The sequence below is a fragment of the Amphiprion ocellaris genome, chromosome 10 (genome assembly GCF_022539595.1).
Source record: "Amphiprion ocellaris isolate individual 3 ecotype Okinawa chromosome 10, ASM2253959v1, whole genome shotgun sequence".
NCBI lineage: Eukaryota > Metazoa > Chordata > Actinopteri > Pomacentridae > Amphiprion > Amphiprion ocellaris.
Window position 1 is genome coordinate 11,162,020 of NC_072775.1, and position 26,612 is coordinate 11,188,631.

At 39.5% G+C, this 26,612-nt stretch overlaps 1 protein-coding gene across 2 annotated transcripts in view; it reads right to left on the reverse strand.

Annotated features, from left to right (window-relative positions):
* LOC111586552 (uncharacterized) overlaps positions 1-26,612 on the reverse strand; it is a 67,736-nt gene that overhangs the window by 10,345 nt on the left and 30,779 nt on the right. For both annotated transcript variants that reach the window (XM_055014071.1, XM_055014072.1), the window contains exons 46-68: positions 26,106-26,237; positions 25,819-25,971; positions 25,187-25,303; positions 24,934-25,107; positions 24,585-24,789; positions 22,721-22,875; positions 22,541-22,653; positions 22,353-22,434; positions 20,050-20,187; positions 18,841-19,003; positions 18,526-18,641; positions 15,262-15,408; positions 15,013-15,126; positions 14,813-14,929; positions 14,563-14,721; positions 13,282-13,443; positions 11,419-11,581; positions 11,141-11,328; positions 10,480-10,572; positions 10,174-10,378; positions 8,286-8,473; positions 7,586-7,683; positions 6,724-6,908 (exon numbers count right to left, since the gene is read on the reverse strand). In XM_055014071.1, the coding sequence (XP_054870046.1) occupies positions 6,724-6,908; positions 7,586-7,683; positions 8,286-8,473; positions 10,174-10,378; positions 10,480-10,572; positions 11,141-11,328; positions 11,419-11,581; positions 13,282-13,443; positions 14,563-14,721; positions 14,813-14,929; positions 15,013-15,126; positions 15,262-15,408; positions 18,526-18,641; positions 18,841-19,003; positions 20,050-20,187; positions 22,353-22,434; positions 22,541-22,653; positions 22,721-22,875; positions 24,585-24,789; positions 24,934-25,107; positions 25,187-25,303; positions 25,819-25,971; positions 26,106-26,237 (3,367 nt within the window). The remainder of the gene's footprint in view (positions 1-6,723; positions 6,909-7,585; positions 7,684-8,285; positions 8,474-10,173; positions 10,379-10,479; positions 10,573-11,140; positions 11,329-11,418; positions 11,582-13,281; positions 13,444-14,562; positions 14,722-14,812; positions 14,930-15,012; positions 15,127-15,261; positions 15,409-18,525; positions 18,642-18,840; positions 19,004-20,049; positions 20,188-22,352; positions 22,435-22,540; positions 22,654-22,720; positions 22,876-24,584; positions 24,790-24,933; positions 25,108-25,186; positions 25,304-25,818; positions 25,972-26,105; positions 26,238-26,612) is intronic.

The window sequence follows — 26,612 nt, forward strand, 5'->3', positions numbered from 1 at the left end:
TGTAAATGTGTGATATTCATCCTCTGGAGCTTTCTCTTCACATCGTCTTCCACCTGGACTGGTTTGGTCGGGAGCATGTACAACAAACATTTGAAAAACTGCACTTTAACATCAATGAATGACACTGAAGTTTAATCTCTACATAAATGAGACTGAGTCTGGATGTGCTGCTCTGTCATTAACTCTTAAGTTTAGGAAAAGTTCAAACAAAAGAGGACAGTTTAGATAAGACTTGAGAATGAGCTTATTTTGAACAAACATCTCAGATTTTCTGAGCTTCAGCACCTCTAGCAAGATATTTTAACAACAAGCAACTCAGGAGATCCAGAAGTTGGAGAGAGTTAGCTTTAGCTGAGCCAAAGAACATGTGGGACGCTAACCTAGCAAACATTTCAGATTTTTCTCTGTGAATTCTGAGAAATAATTTCCTATTTAATGACAGAGCTACACATCTTAACTCAGTCTCATGAAAACAGACTCTAATTCAGTGTCATCCATCCATATTAAAGTGCAGTTACCCAAAATGTTTGCTGCATGAGCTCCAACAAAACCTGTCCAGGTAGAAGGCCACTTTGACAAACAGGAAGTGGAAGATTCCAAGCAGATTTATAGAAGGGGGAACCGGACTGTACTAAGTGTGGTCGAGTACAGAGGGGTGTTTTGTGGGTTTTTAAGGCTGATAATGATTATTAGTGAGACATTTGGAGTAGATATTCATTTGCAGTATCTGAAAGTATTTAAAATCTAATCTATACTTAGAAGAACACAAACTGTAACAGAAAACTTTGTTGATACGTTTTTGTTTTGTTTACAGATGTTAAAGGAGTTTTATTCGTGACGTATAACCAATCAAATCACTCCAGAAGACAGAGCGACCACAGGTAGATAAAGGTTCAGAGCCAAAGTAGCGCCATTTTTAAATGTATTTATTACCGTAAATCAGTAAAAAATAAAATAGCTGATAATCAGTAAATCAGTCAGCCCACAATTACTACAATTCTACAATGTATGTCTCTTTGCTTTGACTTGTTATTTGTACAATATACGATGTATATGATGGCGTTTTTTCATACCAAAGGCTATACTATGATGTTTTCTAAGAGACATACGATGCTACTCTGGTTGTTCTGGCTCTGGGCTGCTGCACTCCTCCTCTGTGTTTTCTGGATTGTACTCAGCTGCATGCCTTCGTCCACCCGGCCTCCGTTGACTCGTCCCGCCTGCCGTCTCTGGAGCTGAAGCTGGATTGGAACAGACCAAAGTACAGTCCAATCACGATGCCAAGCGGCACTTCTTCTGAGGGGAAGCTGAGCTGGCCCGGCAGAACTTTGGAGATGTGTTCCAGTGGTTGGTGGATGTGTGGGGAGATAGAGAGGGACCTTTGAATTGTTCAGAAAGGAAAACAGGGAACCCATTGGTAGTTTTAGTTTAGGGTGCTACTGCGGTGTGTTTTTGGGTTTTAAGAGGTGAACAGGAAGAGTTTTTTTTGTATTGATTATCTTTTACTTTGTTCCTGGTTGGAATGCCCATCAATGTCAACATGAAGTTCACTTTTAGTTCTGTTGATTTATTTTTATTTTACTAACACCCATTTGTTTTTAACCCCCTCACAGGTTGTGTTGTTGTAAACTTACTCTTTCAAATAAATTCTCATCTAACCCTCTGGAAACCAGCGTTTGGACTGTTTTTGTGTTGCTCCTCACCTACTGACAGCTGTGGACTAAAGGCTATACTCTGACGTTTTTAGAGCGACATGCTATACTATGATGTTTGTTGGGCGACACGCTATACTATAGGCTTTTTTAATTGACACTATACTGTGACTTTTTTTTGTTTTAGTTTTTTTTGTTTTTTTTTAGCAACATATAAGTTTTGAACCACATAATAATCTAAGTTTTGGTTTTTTTTCCTTGCCAACATGCTGTACTATGAACTACAGGCCATACTATGTTATTCTTGAGTAAAGTATACTATACTTTGACATTTTCTGAACTACATCCTATACTATGGCGTTATACACAGAGTGCTTTGGTTACATGTTGATTTATAATCTAGATTTTTTTCTGTTTTGTTTTTTGAAGGGATTACCACAGACCTGACCGTGAACACCGTCGACACCCACCTCAGGGAGACGCTGCCTAAGATCTCAAGGCTGCTTGGTCGTGGTCTTTCTGGCACGTACTCTTCCAAGATGAGCCGGGAAGTTAAACACTGATGGAATGACACCAGGTCTAAGCCAACAAACTTCCAATTCCTCCTCAACCCATAATCTCTGGGAAACCTACATGGAATAAGAAAAGTGGACAGAGAAGTAATTAAGTCTGTACACAACATATTAAAAAGAAATCATGCTAATAAATTAAGTACAAATAACCGAATTCGCCAATATACTGGAGACCAGAGCTATTTAATTTGATAAGTATAACCTTGTTTAGTAACATTTCAATTATTTGAGAGCAATCCTAAAGAACTGCCTGTAACCCCAATCATAAAATGGGTTTGGAGGAAGAACATAGATGGTAATCTGGATATATATGAGTTAGGCTTTATAACTACTATTGGTAGTATTGGTGGTAGTAATAGCAATGTGACTACTACTAGTAGTGCTGCTGATACTGGCACTGCTACTACAACTTGTAATATTATTACAAATGCTGATACTACTTCTACGACTCTAACAGCTGTTTATACTACTACTGCTGCTTGTACTTTTAGTATTACTACTACTGCTTGTACAACTATACTACAGCTACTATTAATCGTCTGGTATTTGGTTGTCAAGCTGCTAGCTAGCCTTAGCATTTTACTAGTGGCTAACTAGTTAGCTCTCATAGACTGGAAGCTCTCAACAAGATTTCATAATGAAAAAAGAGCCAAAAACTATTCTTACCTATGAAAAGTAATTCCAAGTTTCCTTGTCTCAATCGAACGACGTAGTGTGTAATTTGCAGCACAGTGAGACGACATACTTGTTTCCGTTTTCACGCCGTCTACATCAACGGAATGCACTGAAACTTTGCCCCCACTAGCTTAGCCTCGCTGTAGCACGCAGCTCAAAGGGGCGTGTCCTATCTACTCATTCATATCTATGAGAACAACGATGGCTGCACATAAGGACGCCTGACGTTGATTAGCTGCGTAAATACCACTCTATACAGTCTATGGTAAATACGTATGTGAATCGTATCATTGGCTGCAGCAGCCAGTCACCGGTCACTCACTGACTCACATTGAAAAATAGCACAGAATGAATTATGTGTTTATTTTATTTACAATTTAGGTTGGATTTTTTTTTTTTTTTTTGTGCGCAGCGCAGATTTTCTGTGCGCGGAGACCGTGTCAGCAGTGCGCAATTGCGCACGCGCGCAGCTTAGAGGGAACAGTGGTTACATCCATAGATGGCGATGCTGCTGAGGCTCCTTGGCAGTCCCAGCCACCTCCTGAGGAAGCTGCTGACTTTCCTCTCCAAGCCCTCTATGATGGAGATGGGAATTTCAAAGTATCCTAGGCAGGATACCAGGTTGGTAGATCCAAGCCTTGAACTTTCTGGGAAGCCCCGGGTTTCCTGAACAGATGTTGAATCCTTTCGGCTGCTGTAAACACCTTGCCAAGGCTCTTCAGAGACAGTTGGGACTGGTGTCCCTCTGATGCTGAAGCGGAACCTTACCACAACTTTGCCCTCCTTCAGCACCAATGACTTTGATTTTGCAGGTCTGAACCTCATCCTTGCCCATCAAATCAGTTCCTCCAGCCCTTGCAGAATCCACCTGCTCCCTGGTACTGACTCGGTGGTAACAGTCAGGTCATCCATGAAGGCCCTGATTGGTGGTTGGCGCACTCCTGATCTGGTCTTTGGACCCCGACACTGAGTTTCAGTGGACTTCACGATCATGATCAAAAAAGATCACAGAGATGGTGCACCCTGTGATGATCCCAACCTCAATTCTGTGCCACTGATGTCTGATGTTATTGACCCTAATCATCTGTACTGAACAAAAAAAGGAAATAAAATGCCCAAACTGCATTGATAACTGGTTGGACTAGACACAGTCAGGCCTGGTTACTGCTTGTCAATGAATCATCACTAAAATAGAGCATTTGTGCAAAAGATGTCAACAGTAGCACTCTATGGCAAAAATCAAAAGAAATTGAAGAAAAGATAAGGAGAAAGGTGAATGAAATATGTCAGTCTGGGAAGGTATTTCTAAGGGACTCTGTAGATCCACTGTGAGAGAGATCTCTGCAAGAGAGATAGAGAGATCTCTATCTGCAAATGGACAGTGAAGCTTCCCAAAATTCCTCCAAGAGCTCGGCAGTAACTCAAGCAGGAGTCACTAAAATTCAGCGAAAACAGTAGAGGAACTGCAGACCTCTCTCACCTCAATAAAGCTCGGTGTTCATGAGGTGAGAACAGCTGCTAACCCAGAAAAACATCAAAATGCTCATTGGGTTTTTACCACAACTGTGAAGTTTTTAGGAGAATGTGCTCTAGAATGTAAGTTAAACAGTTTGTAAGACAGCGGTCCTGTTGCATCTGGCAAAACCAAACAGAACTCCACAAAAAGACATATTGTATGTGCAGTCAAGCATGTGGTTGGCAGTGCAACGCTGTGGAGATGCTTTGCTGCTTCGGGGCTACTTTCTGTTATTGATGCTAAAATCTCTCGTCAGGATCCGTTGTTGTGCAGCAAGACAAGGACGCCAAGAACAAGAGTAAGTCCACCTCTGAATGTCTCAAATGGAATAAAATGAAAGGTCTGGAGCAGCCTAGGCAAAATCTGCACCTGATCCCCACTGAGATGCTGAAAAAAGCACTTTATGCCAATAAACCTTTCAACGTAGCAGTGCTAAGCTTTTCAACAAAGAAAGGTGGGCCAAAGTTCCACCACAATGGTATTAGAGACTGATCTCCAATTATCTGAAGGGTTTGGTGGCAGTTGTTGCTGCTAAAGGTGTCACAAGTCAGGCAAATTCATTCATCTGTGATTTAGGCATCAGAAAGCCATTCTACTGTCTTGTATTTTGCATTTGCTTAGATTGTCTTTGCTACATATAAGATTTTGTTTGAAGATTTTACTTTATTTCTCTGATTAGAAATGGCTTTTCCAGTTTAACATAGAGGGCTTCTTTTACTCCTCCTTCAAACCATCTTTCTTCTCTGTCCAGAATGTGAGCATTGCTACCTAAAAAGAACATTCCTTATCATTTAGACACTGATAAACTGTAGGCTCCTGTATCTATAGGTCTTGTTACATAAGACTGCATTTATACTGCTGTTAATGGACCACAAGCTATGCGAGTTGGGGATGACAATATACACTCACCAGCCACTTTATTAGATACACCTGTTCAATTGCTTGTTAACAGAAACAGCTAATCAGTTAATCACATGGCCGCAACTCAATGCATTTAGGCATGTAGATGTGGTCCAGACAGCTTGCTGAAGTTCAAACCGAGCATCAGAATGGGGAAGAAATGGGATTTAAGTGACTTTGAATGTGACATGGTTGTTGGTGCCAGACGGGCTGGTCTGGGTATTTTCACACACAACCATCTCTAGGGTTTACAGAGAATGGTCTGAAAAACAGGAAATATTCAATGAGTGGCAGTTGTGTGGATGAAAATGTCTTGTTGATGTGAGAAGTCAGAGGACAATGGGCAGACTGGTTTGAGATGATAGAAAGGCAACAGTAACTCAAATAACCACTCATTAACAACCAAGGAATGTAGAACACCATCTCTGAATGCACAACATGTCTAACCTTGAAGAAGACCAGCTACAGCAGCAGAAGACCACACTGGATGCCACTCCATTCAACTAAGAACAATAAACTGAGGCTACAATTCACACAGGCTCACAAAAATTGGACAGTAGAAGATTGGAAAAACGTGGCCTGGTCTGATGAGTCTCCATTTCAGCTGCAACATTCAGATGGTCAGAATTTGGGATGAACATCAAAGCGTGGATCCATCCTGCCTCGTATCAACAGTTCAGGCTGATGGTGTAATGGTGTGGGGGATATTTTCTTAGCACACTTTGGGCCCCTTAGTATCAACTGAGCATCGTCTAAACACCACAGCCAGCCTGAGTATTATTGCTAACCACGTCCATCCCTTTATGACCACAGTGTACCCATCTGATGGCTACTTCCAGCAGGATAATGCACCATGTCACAAAACTCAAATCACCTCAAACTGGTTTCTTGGACATGATAATGAGTTCACTGGACTCCAACGGCCTCCACAGTCACCAGATCTCAATCTAATAGAGCATCTTTGGGATGTGGTGAAACGGAGATTGGCATCATGGATGTGACGCAGACAAATCAGCAGCAAGTGCATGATGGTATAATGGCAATATGGACCAAAATCTCTGAGAAATGTTTCCAACACCTTGTTGAAAGTACTCCACGAAGAATTAAAGCAGTTCTGAAGGTAAAAGGGGGTCCAACTTTTTACTAGCAAGGTGTGCCTAATAAAGTGGCCAGTGAGTGTATATCAGGAACTTCCTATCAGTCCTGCTAATGAGAACTGAAAAAGCCTCTTGGATTAGAGGTGAAAAAACTTGAAGAACCAAAAAGAGACAAAAAGACAAATCCAGTTGCCTTCTGTTGAATCTCTAAGAAGTAAGACAGATAGACGAAAACAAGAAATCCAGGAGGAGGTTGAGTACTTATTCACAACACAGCAATAAACCTGTAAAACCAACCCTCTCCATCTTACGTGCAAATGGGCTGTCCATGATTTTCCTCTTGAGACGATAAAGTTCAGCAGTGGGTCTCACAGAGGCGACGGTCAGCAGAGGCTTCAGGAGCCATTCCTCCAGAAGAACCTCCATCAGCCCAGCTTCAGCCATCCTCGACCAGGGAAGCGGCGGCAGCGGCACTGACACAATGACTGAACATTCCCTAGAAGAAAAAAAAAACCAACACAATTTGGACTAAAATTTATCACTGATAATTTTCATTTGAGTGTCTTGCTCAGGCTCAACATTCAGTGATTTCACATCAGAACTCTGAAGCTTGGGGGTCAGTTAAATGTTACATAGCTCTTTGTTTCCTCTGGATCTTCTTAAAATTCACAGGCATCTAAAACACATCTAACATTATGTCAGAACATCTAAATTATATATAATTTTAGTTTCAGAAGCATGTGAGTGAATGGAGCTTTGTGGCAGGGACAGAGTCGATGATACACAAACCCTTTTTTCTGTCCATTCTGACTTTCGTTCACACGCCTAATTTAGCGCCCGTCCACAAGCCTCTCCAGACCCACAAATCACCTCCTCCTCCTCCTCCTCCTTTTAAAAAACAAAGCTGGCTCCTTGTCATCATTCACATTGTGTTTTGTTAAATGTCATGATATGCAAATCTGACACAGCGTCCTGTCTGAACTGTATTACAACATGTACTTTGTATCACCCAAAATAAATTCACTGAAATTCTGTTGAAGTACACCCTCTAAATGTGTCCCAGTTTGGGTAGCTCTGACTGGAGGCTGAACTTAAGAGAACATAATGGAGAACAGATCCCTGCTCTGGGTGTGGACAGCTTTTCATCATGCAGGTCTCAGATATTTGCAGTACCCCGGGGTGAATTTGTAGACAGAGGCGAGTCGCTTCCTGACTCCAGACAGAGCCGTGGCCAGCCTGGTCTCAATCCACTGGTAGGTATGCTGGCCTGCCTGACAGACACAAGAAAACAGTTAATACACATTAATGAAAACTTTTCCATCATTTTAATACACATTAGTATGATGGCTTGGAGTGAGATTTTAGATTTGGTCATATATAAAAAAACTATATCATCCTTTTTTTTTTGTTTTGATTATTTTTTGGACATTTTCCAACATGGTGGAGAGCAATAGTAAATGTGGGGTATAGGACAGTAGGAGACTCACTGTTAAGGACATTTTCACTCGGGATCTGTAAACTGACTTCAACAATTGGGTCGATTCTAACATCAGTGCAAGTTTGACTCTTCATTTCTATACGTAACTCAACATTACCGGATTTAGCCTCTCTGTTTGCTGAATGCATTGCTTTTATTTACCGTATATGTAGATCATAATCTACATGTATGATGTGAATTGAGTTAATGTTACACCAGCAAACATGGCAGATAATAAGCAGCTACTTGGCTAATGTGTTCCCACAGAATCCCTAAATCTAGGATAAGAGCTCATCTAAGCTAAGTATGCACAAAACATACCCAAGGCAGTCCGAAAAAAAACAAGAACTGGGATAATCGTGTGCATAAAACTACAACAGGCACCAGTTTCCTTACCAGGTCCAAGGCGACGCTGAGTGTGGTGACTCCAGCCTGTGACAGCGGCCTCAGATGAGGGTTTTCCAGCAGAGCAGGCAGAACTTCCACCAGCCTGTCGGCCCACGACAGCACAGCCTCCCTCCACATGGCCTCCGGCCGCTGGCCCTTCAAATCCTGGTACACACCTGCCAGAGTGGCCAGAGGCCCTGAGAACAGAGTGAGCAGCAAGGTCTGGGATCAATTTTTACACAGAGAACCAGAATAAGAAGTGAACATTTTCACTCGGACATCCTAACAAAACGTCTGTGATAGTGTTGGAAAAAATATAATTATACAAAAATACACTGCTCAGCCAAAAAAAAAAAAAAAAAGTCACACTGTTATATTTTGTTGGACTGTCTTTAGCTTTGAGTATGGCACTCATTCATTGTGGCATCATTTCGATAAGCTTCTGCAATGTCACAGCATTTATTTCTGTCCAGAGCTGTATTAATTTTCTACCAAGATCTTATATTGATGATGGGAGAGTCGGACCGCTGCACAAAGTCTTCTCCACAATATCCTAAAGATTCTCAATGGGGCTGAGGTCTGCACTCTGTGGAGGTCAATCCATGTGTTAAAATGACGTCTCATGCTCCCTGATCCACTCATTCACAATGTGAGCCCCATGAATCCTGGCATCGTCATCTTGGAACATGTCCATGCCATCAGGGAAGAAAAACTCCACTGGTGTAAAGACCTGGTCATTCAGTATCTTCAGGTAGTCAGCTGACCTCATTCTTTGGGAACATAACGTTGCTGAACCTGACCAACCCCAGATCATAACCCTTAACCCCTCACAGGCTGGTAGGACACTAGTCATGATGAGTGCATCACTTCATCCTGCCTCTCTTCTTACCCTGATGCACCCATCACTTTGGAACAGGATAAATCTGGACTCATCAGACCACATTTGTTCCTTGAAAATGATAGTTCACCACTATCCTCCAGGTTTTAAAAATGTATTGGATGGTTCTTAACCTGACTTTAGTAGTTTCAGAAATCTCCTAAGTTGTTTTCTTTGCTTGATGCAGGCCAGTAATTAGACCCTTCTGAGACAGATTAACATCCTTTCCATGACCACAGGATATGTCTTCCAACATGGTTGTTTAAGAAATGAGAACCTCTTCACTGCATTAGCTGGGGTTAAATAAGTTGTTGCAGCTGAAACGCATTCATCACTGCAGTAATTATCCAATGGAAGGTTCTTATCTATTTGCTTAGTTAAATCCAGGTGGCAACTTTTCTTTTTTGGCCAGACAGTGTATGTAAGTAATAAAATGAGACAGGAGAGATGCTTGTAATGTTTCAGACAATAAGTTTATGATTTTGCCTCTCGCAGAAATTAGATTTCTGCCAAAGAAATGAAAAAAGACAGAGACTCACTGTGCTTCCCTCACTTCACAAGTAAAGGGCACATCCTTATTTATAGCAACGGAACTTACTGCATCCGCTCAACAACAGTAGACAATTCTGGCACCGATGCTGATGTAGCAGTTGATATATTTGTACATTAAAAAAGAAAAGGATCAAACTGTGTTGCGTTGGAAATGGTGGTGGAGGAAAAAAATGCTCCTTTAGTTTGTTTTTTTTTTAACAGAAGATAATAAAATCCTTTTGACTCCTAGCACTGTTTTCTTTTCATGTTGTCCCATGTTACTGATTCATCTGTGCTGCACTTTGGTTTTATCGGTTTTATGGTTTTATAGTAACCAAATTGTATTGTTTTGTTGTATCACGCTAATGGAAAGCACTTTGGTCTTCTTTTATGTTGTTGTAAAGTGCTCTTTAAATAAATTTTGATTGACTTTTGATTGATTGATCAGATCCGCTTTCAAGCTGGTTAGTGTCGTCTGTCAGCACTCACTCCTCAGTTCCTGCTGTCCCAGCAGCGAGGCGTGCTGCAGTAGGCTCAGGACACGAGGCAGGCTGTCGGACAAGATGCGACGCAAGGAGCTGCTCCGCCAAAGAGCCAACAAACCTCTGTCTCTGTGTATCAGCAGAGCCTCAACTCGCTGTGACACATGAAAAGGCACAGAGCTCAGCTCCTGGAGCAGCTGACTGTCTCCGGACTGGAGACAAAACAGACGTGATCGCAGCATTAGAAACTGCACACACAGATTCTTTTATTATTGGTAAGCATGAAGTGTCCTGGTTTGTGTGATGCAGTTACCTGTTGTCTGAATTCTGTGAGAAGATGCTGTAATGTCTTGATTCTCTCTACAAGTTTCTTCTGTATCCGAGAGCTCAAATAGTGAACTCGCTCCTGCAAAATGAACCAAAACAGATTTAACCCTCGTGTCGTTCCGTGGGTAACAATTGACAAGTTTTAAAGATTGAAAATGTGGGGAAAAAAATATTTTTACAGTGAAACTTCTCATCTCCACATTTTCAACATTTTGGGCAAATCTTTGAACATTGAACAACCAAAATTTGCTGGATTTTGGTTGATTTTTGTGAATGTTCTTAAAGAAAATATTACAAGTTTTACTGATATATACATAATCACTTTAGATATTTTTAGAAATTTTTTGGAAGATTTTTACTCATTTTTTGAAAATATTTACAAGAATTTTCTTGCCAAATTTGGGGGATTTTTTCAAATAAAACTTTTAAGGGAAACTTTTAAGGAATTATTGGAATTTTCTTCCTGAAGGTTTTTTTTTGTGCAAATTTTCAGAAATTTGGGGAATTTTTTTGCTGAATTTTTGGATTTTTTTCAGACAAGGAAACAATATTTTTTGTGCCCGTAAATGAGGACAACAGGGGGGTTAAAAAGTGCCACGCTGCAGTGAAGCTAAAAGTGATAAAAACTGTGATGGTGCTGATGGTACCTCCGCTGCAGCTAAACTCTCCAAACAGCCGCTCGCTCTCAGCATCAGCCTCTGATTGGCTGCTCCCAGAGACACGCTGGCCAGAGTTTCAGACACGCTGCTGCCATCTCTTTTCTGCACATCCAGCTTTAAAGTGTGATTGGTTGCCACACATGCTGCTACAGTGAGATCCTCACTGTGGTCTGGACCTGCACATGAACAGACAAACTCCCTCATAATCATTGAATTTGATGTTTTGGGGCATATTGCAAGTATTGCATAGATTCTTGTGTATTTACCGTTCATATAACCGGCTGTGGTCTGAACACATTGTCCCTCTACTGTCCCGTTCAGCCACATCTTCTCTCTATGGTCCAGTGTGGCCTGAACCTGGAGACCTGAGCCTCGGGGCCAGGACAAGGCATTACCTCCAACCTTCACGCTCCAGTTACCCATCCTGGACTGTAAACACACACGCTTAAACTTAAACAAATAAAGTATTAAAGCAAAAAAGTCCTAATTTGGCTCCTCTGACTGATATGTTATTCAATATGACATGATTAAATTATTAATAGTTAAGCATCAGAGTATCAGCAACATGTTAGTGTTGTAGCTGCTGCAGGTGGAGTCAGTTTTTATCCAGTTTTCCAGTCAGGGAAGGCAGATTCTAAGGGTGAGAGAGGAAAGACGGGAGAAAACAAAGGTCTGATACACAAATCTGTTTTATCGTTTTGGACTGCTCCCTAGTTTTGGATTTTGGCTGAAATATTGGCTCTTTGGAGAATTTATTGAAACCAGATGGGAAATGTCAAGGGGAAAATATGCTGTAGAGCCATTAACAACTCATTAACTTCTGAAATGTGACCCCGGCTGCACACGGTAGTCGGGAAACAGTCGGAAACCACTGATGCAATCTTTAACGATATGTTGTATTTTATCAGCTTGTTATATTACTCACTGTGGAATATCTCATTTCAAGTTAGTGTAAAAATAAGTAAATCTGTCAGTTAAATGCACTGGAGCAGAAATGCAACATTTCACTCTGGAGTGGAGTGGAAGCATAAAGTAGCACAAAACGGAAACTAAATTACAAGGACAGTATTTTAGTCAATGCAACTGACAGCTTCCCACTACTGCTACTGTTTAACCCTCCTGCTGTCCTCATTTACGGGCACCAAAAAATATTGGTTCCTTGTCTGAAAAAAATCTAAAAATTCAGCAAAAAAAATGCTCAAACTTCTGAAAATTTGCAAAATGGTCAGGAACTAAATTCCAATCATTCCTTAAAAGTTTCCCTTGGAACTTCTATTTTTAAAAAAATCTCCCAAATTTGGCAAGAAAATTCTTGCAAATATTTTCAAAAAATTAGTAAAAATCTTCCAAAAAATCCTAAAAATATCTTAAATGATTCCATATATATCAGTCAAACTTTTAATGTTTTCTTTAAGAACATTCACATAAAAATCAACCAAAATCCAGTGAAATTCGCTGGATTTTGGTAGATTTTTAAAATAAATGTTCTTAAGAAACATTTTTAACATTTCTTTTTTTCTACCAAAAAAATTTTCAAAGATTTCCCCAAAATGTTGAAAATGTGGACATCAGAAGTTTCACTGTGAAAATATATTTTTTTCCCCACATTTTCAAACTTTCAAACAGGTCAATTTTAACCCGCAGGACGACACGAGGGTTAAAAAAGTATTGTTGCGTTTTTATAAGGGGTTTTGTGGCATTATGTCTTGGTTCGATGCAGCAACTTCTTGCCGTCTTGTGTGAGGCGAATGTCCAACAGTTTGGGACAAAAACTTATTTTTTTGGCACCAATTTACAAACTTTGATATTAAAAAAAATCACAATTAGTGAGCATTAGAAGTACGTTTAGGTGGTACTCCAGGACAAAGTCAGGATAGCTAGTTTTCAATGCCTCCAGCTTTATATTGGCTGCACAGACATGATAGTGAGACAGCTTTAAATCTTGCCCTAACCTTATTATAATCTTAACCCAAATGCTAAACATTAACCCTTAACATCCTGTCAAAGAAGAGAGGGACCGCCAAAATATGTCACTTTCATCACTGGCCTCTAAAAACTCCAATTAGCTCCAATTAGAGTGTTTGTATTGTGTTGTATTTTCTAACATACACCATGTGGTCTTCCTTTACCTCAGAGAACAGAGTCATGTTTGTCCTCTGAGCGGTGGATGAGTTGGTGATGGCGAAGGTGAAGCTGCAGTGGTTTGGTCGTCCCGTCACCGACAGGCGAGACCGAGTGTAAAACATCTCCTGTCCAGAGTTCACCCTGTGGGACCCCGACCACGACAGAGTCTGAGACAAACACAGCATTAAGAGCGGCTTAGGAAAGTTAACCAGCAGAACAGAGATCTTTGGACAAGCCTGGATAAGGAGGTCGTTCAAGTTAAAAGATGAAAAGCTTCACACAATCAGGAAACTGCTAAAGCCTGCTAGACCACAAAGCACTAATTATTGGAAAAGGACATTTTCCTCCAGGGGCAATGTTAATGACACTCAGCGTAACAAACAGTACAAACAGCCTGATCCTTACATATTTAGAGTTAAACGCCTTTTAAAATTCCCAAAATGTGTCCACATGTAAAGGAAGAGAAGTCAGTTAGTATGTGTTTTTTTCAGAGCTGGAGAAGATTATTAGTAACCAAGAAGAATTGTACAAAATTCAACCCTGAACTTTGCTGAAATGCTTTGTGAATTTATGTTTTATAGGAGTTTATTTAAAAGACAACTTCTCAGCATTTATCCTTCAGTGTTCATTGGTTGTTAGTAGTAACCAATCAGACAGTGCTCTGTTTGGGGCAATAACTGAGACCTCAGAGTGATTGCAGATTGATATTTTTGGACATAGGTCTTGCAAATTTTCAGAAATTTGGGGAATTTTTTTTGCTGATTTTTGGGATTTTTTTCAGACAAGGAAACAATATTTTTTGGTGCCCGTAAATGAAGACAGCAGGAGGGTTAATACATCTCAAATTAGGAGGTTACATGAAAGTGAAAATCTATTTTTGAGTGACAAACTGCTTCTTCTTCTTCTTTTTTTTTTTTTTAAGCATATCTGGCTTATTTTAAAACACCTAAGCTTCACAATCCTGGTAAAATAGAGCTTAAAATAAGTTTTCCTAGCTAATTTTAAGATCTCAATATTCTAAATATCATATCTTATTTCAAGAAATCTTACCAAGCCACTTTTCACTTGTTCTATTGGCAGATTTTCTTCACTTATTTCAAGATAAAAGTTCCTTGAAATAAGTTTTTTTTTCTTGTTTTGAGTGGGGCATTTTTTCCAGTGTAAAGAAAAAAAAAGTAACTTTTCGTACAATATTCTAATAATGTAAGATGCACCTGTATACATGCATTGGAATCTGATATTCAGCTGTGTTTATAATCCCTACAAAGAAAACAGTGTGGACTCACAGGCTGTGGGGGGCAGAGGCCCAGCAGCACAGTGTGCTCCAGCCGGTCCCTCAGGTTGGTTTGAACCTTTGCCTGAAGTGTGTGTGAAGAACAAGGCACAGGAGACACTCTGTCCAGGCCGACGTTAACCTGAAGGCTGTGGAGTCCCCGCGGGTCTTTCTAGAAACAACACAGTCTGAGATTTCTTCTAAAACATCACCCATTAATTGTGGAAATGAACCATCTTTCCATTCAGTGTCCATCAGGTCACCTGGTACTTCATGGCTTGTTTGACACTGCTGTGGTCCCATCTTAACTCTGCATTTTGTGTATACGAGTTTCCCTCCCGGCCCACTGACACACAGCCTTTAACAGAGGACACTTCCATCTACACAAACACAAACAGATGAAGAATACACGTTTTCTGCTTCTGTTTCATGAATAGTTTTGAAATACTGAGGATCCACTGACCTGCTGAGCTGACAGCAGAACACATGCCTGCCCCCTGCTGGAGTTATTCTGCCACTGTTTGTTCAGGCTCAGGGAGACGTTGACAGGAACTGTACTCTCCCAGGACAGATGAGTCTGCATGCACACACACAGACACACAAAATACCACGGAAACAAATGCAAGAAAAAAAATGCAGAGATTAGATGTGTGATGTGTGCAAAAAATAAATGAATGTGTTGTCAAGTAGCACTGTGAACATCTTTGTGCACCTGGTGGCTGCTGTGTTGTTCCCTCTGTGAGTTGTGTGTCAGTGTGTGCAGTGACAGCTGACTGAGTGTGGAGGAAAAAGGCTGTTTCAGCTCCAGCTTCGTCTCATTCGTCTCCTCGGAGCGACTCCACAAACTGAGAGCTTTGACCTCCAGACGACAGAAATCAGAAGCAAAGGTGAAACCAAAAGAGATGTTGACACACTGAGCTTTTAGTGAAGCTGTGGGATTTTTCAATGAAACTTCATTATCAGATGCAGATTGGCTTCAAACAGTCTGGATAATTAAAATCATTACAGCAGCCTATATGAAGTCATCAGCAACTGTGAAAACAAACTCAGTCGTAAGCTCATAGGGTATCATTTATTTAAATTTTAATAATCTATTTGCTTATTAAACGCTGATGAATTTATGTTTACAGGTTTAATATTTAACATCTGTGGAGATCAGCATGTGTGTGTTACAGAAGAATCTAAAAAATAAAGAAAATTGTTGGATCAACTTAAATGATTTACTTCTTTTGGTAACATGCAAATGAAATAAGTTTATTGAAATTAAGTTAACACATAATATATTAATGCCACTGTTTCAGTCAGAAATGCTTAAATCATTTGATTCCTCTCAAACTACCAGTTTGCATTTTAAGTAAAGTTTTACATTTTTCTAACTTACATATGTGCTTCACCAAAATCTAAAATATAAAATGTGAATTGTCAGTAGATTTATCCTTTTCTGGGATCCTACTCAAAGAAAGAGGCAGGATTTTTTTTTAAAGAAATGTGAGCATGATGGCATCTGATGCAACTTTTTCTGCACTTTCTGCGAAATTACAACACAAGTTTAAAAAAATCATAGAGATATTTCAATGGGAAAGATAAGCAGAAAGATAAATGAGAATCATATTTGACTACTTTACTTCATCTACAGTTTAAATTTATATTTTACAGTGCACAGTGAAATGCTTCAGGAAGATGCCATTTTTAAAATCTAAGAGGTTTTTGTTGGAGGACTCAGCATTTTTGGTGGTATGGAAAACTACTGTAGGTTAAATTTAGACCTAGATAGAACCATGTCTAAATGACCACACTTAAAAAATTAACAGTTCACATCAATCTTTTTGAGTTCTGACAATTTCTAATGAAATATTGAACCAACAAACTACTCTGAGTTACTTGAACTAACATTTCCTCAACACTTTAAGGTATTTTAATTTATTGATCTGTCTTAACTGTCCAAAATTGTTGCCATCAAGTTAATTTTATTGAGTTACCTAAACTTGAATTTAGTTTTAAAATTTACTAAGGCAAAAGTTGATGCAGCATTATTATGTCAACCCAAACCATAAAAATTATGTTTGCAACTAAAAAAGCTAATCTAAATCAGTAAAATAAATCCTTTTCAACCTCGTCACCATGCATTTAATTAAATGGTGGAAACAGGTCCCTTTAATTACTCGTTATAGTGCAGTGCAAGAGGAATTTCTGACTTTTATGTTCAATATATGGGTCAATACATAATTGTGGGACTTTTTGTAACATAGCTGACATTTTTGCTGTTTTCAGGCCTAAAATCAACATGGCCCCCTATAACCAAACACCACATGGCATTTTTACAGAAAGATTCTTCTAAGTATTTTATATACAATTGAGTGAAATTGAAATGGAAAGTTATTTATAAAGATATTGTAGTAAACCTGTTGACATGCCATAAATCCACACTTGACTCACACACTACTTTATACTAAATAACTCAGAAAGCCTTGGAGTCTTACCAGTCTTTTCTTCAGGAGGAAATGACGTCATGCGGAGCAGGTCATGTAAACTGGAATTAACACACTTCCTTGAGAGGTGTTTTTGTAATGGGAACCTTAGTTGAAAGTGATTTTTCAGACACAGATACAATTATTTTCCATATAAAATTTGATATATTGCCAAATAAGAAATATGTGTCATGATTATCTCAACTCAATAAAAAGAACACAATCAAAACTATTTTTGAATAAGCTCATTTTATTAATGTTTAGCTAATTGGAAGGTGGTGGTATTAAATTCGAATGGTTATTTAGTTGACATTTTAGTGATATCCAGTCATTTTTTACTAATAAGTGATTGTTTCCATAATAAATAATGATGGAATTTGTAAAGATGTGATCATAATGAACATAAAAAACTTTTTTTTTTTTTACTTTTAATAAAAATGTATGCAAGATATATCCTATGGATTTCAAAAGTCCCTCAATTATATATATATTGACCCACATAAAGTTGTTACAGTTGTGTTTTTCCTTTAGAGGCTAAATGAACTCTGTTTCTCTTCATATTCTACACAATATTAAATTTACCACTGACATCAAACAGTTACTGTAATTTTCCACAAGACAAACCAGAAATTCCTGGTATGGACAGGATTATATTTATAGATCTAAAGTTCTATTTATTTTTGATATAACATCTCTTTTTATTGTAGGTAGTTTAGGGGGGAAATGCCATTTAAATTTGGATTTATGAAGGTAAATTAGAACAATTTGTTAATCTATGCATGATTCAGAGGAAAGGAAAATTCAGCATCAGATCTCTTCTTTCAGCCTATTTCTCCTGGAGCTCAATTTAACAGCACTATGACATCTTCATTTAAATTCAGCTTCTTCTTGTCACAGGCTGATCCCAGTTAAAAGTCTTAAAAAGCTCTTTTTCTGTCTCTCACTGTACTGATATTTATTTGTCTGAGATAATCAGCTCTTCAGTCTCATTGAATTATCACAAATTTCACTGATAAATTAAAGAATCCCTGTCTGTATGTGTGTCGGTTAATACCTCAACAACTGCACATCATTAAGAGAAACAGCTCAGAATGCAATAATCTCTAAATAACAATTAATGGGATTATTTGTTTTAGTTGAGATAAAGAATAGATTGTTGGAGAGCAGGAGTCTGTTCTGTTCTGTTCTGTTCTGTTCTGTTCTGTTCTGTTCTGTTCTGTTCTGTTCTGTTCTGTTCTGTTCTGTTCTGTTCTGTTCTGTTCTGCCGTCTTTCAGGGTCACGCCCTCGTACAAATTCTTTCTTTAAGTGTTCTGAAATTAGTCAGGAACCGGTCAGCCTCTGCTCTTGAGCAATCATAATTGAACTGAACAATTTTAGATTCAAGGGGACACAAAAGGACACAAAAGACTGAGCTGCAGACAAAAGCTGATTCCATAAAGGAAACCCATCTGGCTCGAATGAAGCTCTTCATTTTTTCAGGGTCATGACACACTTTGTACAGTCTGACCTGCTCCAGTTGTCCGTGTCTCGTCCAGCCGAGTACAACGCTGTCCAATCGACCGTGGGGGGAACGTTCCAGTGTCACCTCCAAACTGGTCAGACGGGGAACACAGGTGATCTGAACTAATGTCAAGCAAAAGAGAAAAACTTTTACAATCTGTAGTGAGTTAGAATCTCAGTCAAGACTTGTTAACCCAACAGCAGATTCATATTTGAATCTATTTTCAGTCCTAATGTGGCCTGTGACTCTAAAATAAAACTGATGTGGCGCTGCTGTGATAACATCTGGGAAGCTTTGCAGATCCTGCGTGGGTTTTATTACCCTTCAGTGTGTGGTTGCCGATCTCTGGTGCTGGAGGGGCAGAGTACAGACCAGACAGGCTGAGCTCCTGGTTGCCCCACACAGCTGCATGCTGAACTTGGTAGCTCCATTTTCGGGCTTCGTACACCGTCCTCAGCACGATGGTCCTGGGCAGCGGCTTCAGCTGCAGAACAAAGACAACAACCCACACTTTCAGGATGTACACTACCAGTCACAAGTTTGGGTACACTGTCTCATTCAGTGCTTCTTACTTATTTGTATTATTTTCTACATTGTAGATTAACACTTTTTTGTTTAATTCCATATGTATTCTTTTATAGTTTTGATGTCTTCAGTATTAATAATTAAATGAAAACCACTGAATGAGAAGGTGTGTCCAAACTTTTGAATGGTAGTGTAGGTACATGACGTGTTGATGTGTGTTTAGAGACAGAAACATTCAAATAATGATCCAAAAGTCCATGAATATGGATTAAAAAAATACACAGCAAAGCGTCATGGCAGTGTTTGTTGAGTGCACTGTCTAAAGTCACAAAATTGTTGCTCTACTTTGATTAAATTAAAAAAAAAATGTTTACATAATTAGTAGAAACACATCCAATGATAAAGCTGCTGAATTATCAATAAAATATCTTTGGTTGTTTGACTGTTTAAAAAAATAATAATTTTCACACCAGAATTACAAACAAATATTGCCAATAAATATGAAAAATGTCTGTGCATGAATTTTAAATTCAAGATTTTAGAGGCACATGTTCATATTTTATGTGCTCAAGGCTGTGCAATAACAATAATAAGACAATATAAAAAGAACAATTCTTTAAAAAACAATAACGAATACAAGAAAAACAATAGTCGAATTGCAGGAGAGAAATATTTGGAGAAATATAGACGTCATATACACAATGCTGAAGATAAAATACCAGTCTAAAGTTTAATTTGAAGTTTATAGAATCCAGAAAAGTAAACTGCCAAAGCAGAAGGATAAATAGAATCTACTTAAATTACAATTTACATACACTTTTAACAGTGCAGACGGAAACTCTTCAGGTCCTTCTGGGAGGATGCCTTGCACCTATATACTACTTACATATTAACAATGATCCAGGGTGCTGCAGGCAGACGACGTGTTATGATTGTATGCATGTGTCTAAAGCAAGTATCAGTTGAGAATATTTTATAACGTATGCACAGTGAGTTCATAAATACCTGTGGGTGCGAGTGTTTGACCTCCAACGCCTGTCTGTATCCGCTGTCAATGGCTGCCAGCTCCCCCAGAGCCCAGAACCTCCTCCTGCCTGACAACACCTCCAGCAGACCCGCCACACTGGACTGAGACTGGTTCAGCTGGACCAGGAAACACAGAGGGGACACCTGACACATCATGCTAACACCAAGTCATCATTTCATAGAGAAAAGACACAATAATTTGAAATGAACATCAGTAAAAAAAAAAAAAAAAAAAAAAAATACAGGATGTAAAGGTGGCAAATTATAGAATAATTACTCATTCAGTCCCTCGGCAGGCAAAAAAAAAAACAACAACTAAATAAGTCCACAAGTAGAAAAAGATCATTTACATTTTGCAGTATGTGGAGTTAAAAGTGATCACAGATTTGATTTCTCTTTAAATCCCCCTATTACCCTATATATATGTCCATACTTTTTAAATGCCAGTAGACAGAAATATTATGAGCAGACAAGCAGTTAGCACCATGGTTAATCATTTTCATCTCACATCTGCAGTGGACTAAATACAGCTGCAAAGTCACACACCCAGGCTTCAAGTGTCAGGGTTCCCTCCTCTGTCCAAGCTTCAGCCTCCACCTGACCTTCCTCATCCTTCCTCATCCTCCCTCTCCCCCTCCTTCCTCCTATTCCTCTCTCCACCTTCCTGCTCTGTCCAGCTGTTGTTCATCACCAATCACTCATCAGCGGAACTCCTGGCAGCTGTGGTGCAGCACACCTGCTGATCATCTCCACCATAAAAGCTGGCTGCACACGCCACACCCTGCCAGATAGTAAACTCTGCTCATGTAGTCAGTTGTCTCGCCTTGCACTGTTGCTGAAGTTCTCCATTGAAAAAAACCTTGCCTTGCCTAACCCTGTTTTTCCTGTTTAGCTCCGCTGACCCAGCTGCCCAGTCCCACCTGTTCTGCCCCCCATCTCCTGCACTCTGGATCCAGCCCTGACCAGACCTCCCTCCTCCCTCCCTCACCTTGAACCTGTTGCCTGCTCCTGGATCTCCTACTCGTCGTGGAGGGTCTCTGCCTGCTGTGTGCCCCCCTCAGCTCTGAAAAACACCCCGCCTGTCGCCCCCCTGGAACGAGGCCCTCCTGCCTGCTCTCTGCCGCCTACCTACCCCACGGAGAATGCCAACTGGGCCGCCGGTTCCTGGTACAGTCACCCCTCCAACCTCCCCTTTAGTTCAGTATTTTCAGTCACCAGGTTCCCCACCCCGTCCAGCACTCCCCTTTGTTTTTGTTAATAAAATCCACCTTCGTTCTTGCCTCAGTCCCTCGTCTGTGTGCTCTCTACTCAGGTTCATCCCCACGCTGTGACATCAAGGGGTTTATACATGACAAACCTAAATAACAGACCTTCAGTATGAGGCTTTCTGGATCATTATTCTTCCTCAGAATCAGTTTTTGGGTTGAACACGTGTGACCACATTATAGATGTAACTTTGTATTGTATGACATAGTGTAGCTCTGCATTGTTTGTGCAGACAGTAAAGGTTTGTCCAAATGTGGTGCATCTATCTGGCTCCTCACATTCTCCTCTATTGGTGACCCTGGTGCTGTTGCGACCCCTGCTGTCTGCCATCTGTTTAATGAATTCATGTAAATGTGGTAAGCAAGTCCCTGAACCTTACATAAATTACATAAGGAAAGCTTATTTAAATTTTTTTGACTTTCTTGAAAAGTGATTCCACTGATTTAAGTGTTGTTCCACCTGTAAATAACCATCTAGCTGCTGATTATTTACAGGTGACTGCTAGCAGTAAAGCAATGCTGAACATCCAGAAAAATCAGTCCGTGTAGAGACCATAGACTACATTATTATACAGTCTATGGTAGAAACGTCCAGGTAGCATTAATTGTCAGAAGTGGCTTAATTTGCTTAAAATTTAGCAAAATAATTTGACATAATTGGGACTTTTTTAACATGCCTGTTAAAAGTTAATGTAGAATCCAATGTGATCCAGAGATACTAGAACCTAGTATATCCTGCCAAGCTCCTTCCCTTCCAGGACCATACCGTAATAACTCCCCTCTGCAGGTGGTTTTATATTATATATTTAAATTAAACAGATTTAGGATTTAGTGAGCCAGTGCAAATGATAGATATGGACATAGCAACAGGATAACATCTGTAATCTGAGTAGGTTTAGATTTACTGCAGTGTAAACTCCCTTTAAGTCATATCTGTGCACAGATTTTGCAGGGTTTAACTGTTTATTCTAGTTTAAAGAAAATTTAACAGGAGTGCCGTTGAGAATCAGAACCCACCTGTGATCGGACGTTGAGCTGAGACGGCAGGTAGACCAACATTTGAGGGATGTTCTGGACCACCTTCACCATCAGGTCCTTGCTGGACAAAAGAACATCTGTCATTTATGTGTGTGAGTGTGCATATTTAATTTTTCAGATGTTTTGAATGCAGTAGTAGAGGATTAAATGAACTACGGTGTCTGTACCTGTGCGACGTGTGGTGTCCTTGAACTATGAGAGCCAGTGAGGAGCTGAGTTCAGGGTTTACAGCCATCGAGCATCTCAGCTGAGACTCAGTCAGTCGTCCCCAGGCCTCCACCTGTAGCAGGAAGTGGTTAGAGAAGAAGAACAAAGTTGTGGGTATTTAATGTGCATGCTGACTTTACCTGTAGGGCAGGACTAGCCTGGCCTTGGACGGTGTGTTTCAGTGTGGCTCTGGCCTCCTTAGTGCCTCCATGTGACCCCCAGCCTCCAGCATCCCCCATGACTCGGACCCTCCAGTCCTGACAGTGAATATCTAATGAGGCGCTACGCAGAGGACCTGCAAAGGGAATCAGAGCACTGTTCAAGATGACAGATTTTTGAATTTCCCTCTGGATAAACAAAATATCTATCTATCTATCTATCTATCTATCTATCTATCTATCTATCTATCTATCTATCTATCTATCTATCTATCTATATCAGGGGTGTCAAACTCATTTTAGTTCAGTGGCCACATTCGGCCCAATTTGATCTCAAGTGGGCTGCACCAGTAAAATCAGAACATAATAACCTATAAATAAGGGCCACTCCAAAATTTTTCCTTTGTTTTACCGCAAAAAAGGACATTCTGAAAATGTTCACATTTAAGAAATTATCTTTTTAAAAGATATCACAAACAACCTGAAATTTCTTAAGAAAAATAAGTTCAATTTACGCAATATTATGCCTCAGTTTATCATTTACACATTAAAACTTCCAGATCACAGTGTTTCTGCAAAGGGACAGAACATTTGGTCACAGGTACATGGAACTGAATGATATAGTATTTTACCTTATGATCAAAATGACCAAAATCAGACAAAAAAAGACAAAAAAAACCCCAACAAGACAAAATATTACAAAAATCAAACGCAAAATGACAAAAACGAGACACAAGACAAAAAATAAGACAAATGACATGAAACAAAACAAAAAGAAGACAAAAAAAATAGACAAAAAAGTTAAAGTGACAAAAAATGGGCAAATGACAAAAACGAGACAAAAAAATTACATAAAAACACAAATGACACAAGAACAAAAATGCCAAAGCGAGAAACAAAACAACAAAAAAGTAGACTAACTGCACAAGCGAGACAATAAAAAACACAAAACGACAAAAACAATGCAAAACATGGAATAAAGCAAAACACAAAATGACAAAAATAAGACAAAGAACACAAGCAAGACAAAAAGGAAAAACGAGAAACAAAATGACAAAAACATGAGACAAATGACAAAAGTCAGACAAAAAGACAACAAAAACAGGACAAAATATTACAAAAGTGAGACAAAAAGACAAATGAACAATGAGCAATCTAGTATTTTACTTTATGATCAAAACAACTTGTCATGGTCTAGAAATAATTTTAAATTTATAGATTTACAAATTTACAATTTGCAGTTAATATGTTCTCTGTAAGTCATCCTGTGGGTCGGATTGGACCCTCTGGAGGACCGATTTTGGCCCGCCTGCCACATGTTTGACACCCCTGATCTAGAATAACGGTATAACACCTGAGAGGGCTCCACAACCATCAGGAGGAAACAGCTGGTCTAAAGCAGCGTTTGCTTTTGCAGGAAGAAACTAAGAGGTGCTCATAATGAAACAACGTTAACATGGCGATTTAGTGATGTGGAAATCAAGCCACTTAACGACTTCAATCAAGTGTGGAGTAAAATACTGACATCTGCTGGTCAGTCTATCATATTGCACTTTTTTAGGCAGGACTGAAGGCAAACATGGCAAAGATAATATGAAGCAAGAGTTGCGTGAAACTCTCAAATTTGAATGAAAAAAACACAAACAGACCTGAAACAGAATAATTACGATGCCTTATTAATGGTAATATGAATCTCTTCTATATGAAGAAATAAGTATATTGCCTTGTCTTTACCTTCAGAAGGTGCAGAGAAACAACCTAAGAAATATCGCAGACATCAGGAAACAATAGTAAAAGCTGGCCCGAGTGCACAAATATTAAACCCAGCTTTTTAGTACGATCTGACCTTTAAATTGAGCAGTCAGCACAGTGTCCAGATTCTGTTGTATCCTCGTTTGATTGAAAGCCGGCGGAGAGTAGAAAAGACGTGCAGACAGACGTCCATCAGCACCACTGATGTTCAGGCCAGAGGTGAGCAGCTTGTGTCCGTCCACAGTGAGCTGAGCCCTGGACTGGAGCTGGGATAAGACTCCCTGGATGGAACACAGGGCCTTGGAGGGGAAGAAATCCAGGAAAACTGCTTATTTTTGACACTAATCTTATAAATGCATCACACAAGTTCGACTTATCAATATAAAGATGAGTGTATTTATGTTAAATGAGTTATCAAACACCATGTCAGGATATTATTGTACCTCCATATTAAGCGGCAGTCCTGTGTCATGTAGCCACGACCAGCTGTGCCACAGGGTTCCTCTTATTTCTTTGACCACAGGAAAATTTTTCATCTTAAATCTCAGTCCTGCCAGCTGACCCCCCAGCTGGGACTGTAAGGTCAACGTCTTCCCCTCAGCAGCACCGAGCTCTACCTGCACACGATCACCACAGAGGGTTTAGCACTTGCTGCTAACAGCCCGGCTTCAACACATCTGTGTTTGAGTTTCTCACCTGGATGCTGTTGTTTGCTGGGACTCCCAGTTTCTTAAGATAGTTCACTGTGTGCCTCAAATGACTTTTTACTCTCACTGTCTCAGACGTCTTCTCCACTGTCATCTCTTGACTGAACTGTAAAAAAAAAAAAAAAAAATCAGGATGTGAACAGTAGCTCTTGTTACAGAATTCAAAAATGCACATTTTGAGATTCCTTTGCCATCTGGTTTCCACTAAGGACTGAAGAGTGAAATAGATTTTGTCTGGTCTGACAAATGAGACATAAAACCAACATGAAACATCTTCGTAGGGTCTTGACACACTGTTGCTGCCAGAAAAGCTTCAGTTTCTTTGCATTAATTCTTCAAATCTCTGGAGTTTATTTTTTACTGGGGGGGATGAAAACTATTCCTTAAAGATGTCCAATTTTTTATTATTTTGAAACTGGTGGTGCAGAGCAATAACAAGTTGCAGATGCAGATACAGTGAGGTTATAATCTGGTGTAACATTCAGCTGTGTGGAAGCGTCTTCATTTGCTTGATTTCTATAATTTGTCACCTGTCTGCATGCGCTATTATGGTCCTGGACTTTAAGCTTCAGTGCTTTAGAAGTGCATTTCACCAAAAATCATTTGAAAAACTGCCCTTACCTTTTGACTTCCCCCACTGCTGTTGAATACGTAAAAGTATGAACCATTGCTGTGACTCCCAGAGTTCAGCGTTAGTGCAGCCTTCACAGGGAAACCCAGCTTCTTCAACAGCGGCATGGAGTGGTTTAGATTAAGTGATGCTTCACTTTTATCCTGCAATAGCAGACAATTAAAAACAAAAAGAGGAAAGTGAGATATTTATGTCACATGTAACTTTACCGCATCTTATAAGCAATGAATTAAAATTTCAGAAATTTAACATGTTAAATCATTATGGATTTGAATACCTTTGTTTTTTTGACGGACACTAAAGTCTGTAACTCAGTCTCATCCACCATCATGGAGACCTGAGATTTAATAAAGGTCGTGGAGAAAACCAGGGACCCAGAAGTCTGCACCTTCTCTGGACTGCCCCACTCCTAGAGACATAAACTAGAAGTGATTATACATTATACAGTAGACCTTTATAAATCAGTACTGGAAAGGGTATTTACACCCTACATATCCTACAATACTCTGTTAAAGCAACAGTCTTGAATTCACTTCTTCAAGCCTCTAAACTCAAAGCTGTTCTGTCACATTTGTTCTAACTGTAGGCTCGATTTTCCCTGTAATATAAAGTCTTGCACCTATATGGACGTAAAAAGTAGAGAGACTTCGGAAAATGATTGTCCTCCATTATTTATTTTACAAAAAATTTAGAAACATAATCTACATGTACAACATTTTTCTATTGGTATGTCACTCTACATACTATAGATATTTTACCACTTAAATAAAAAAAAAGAACAAAA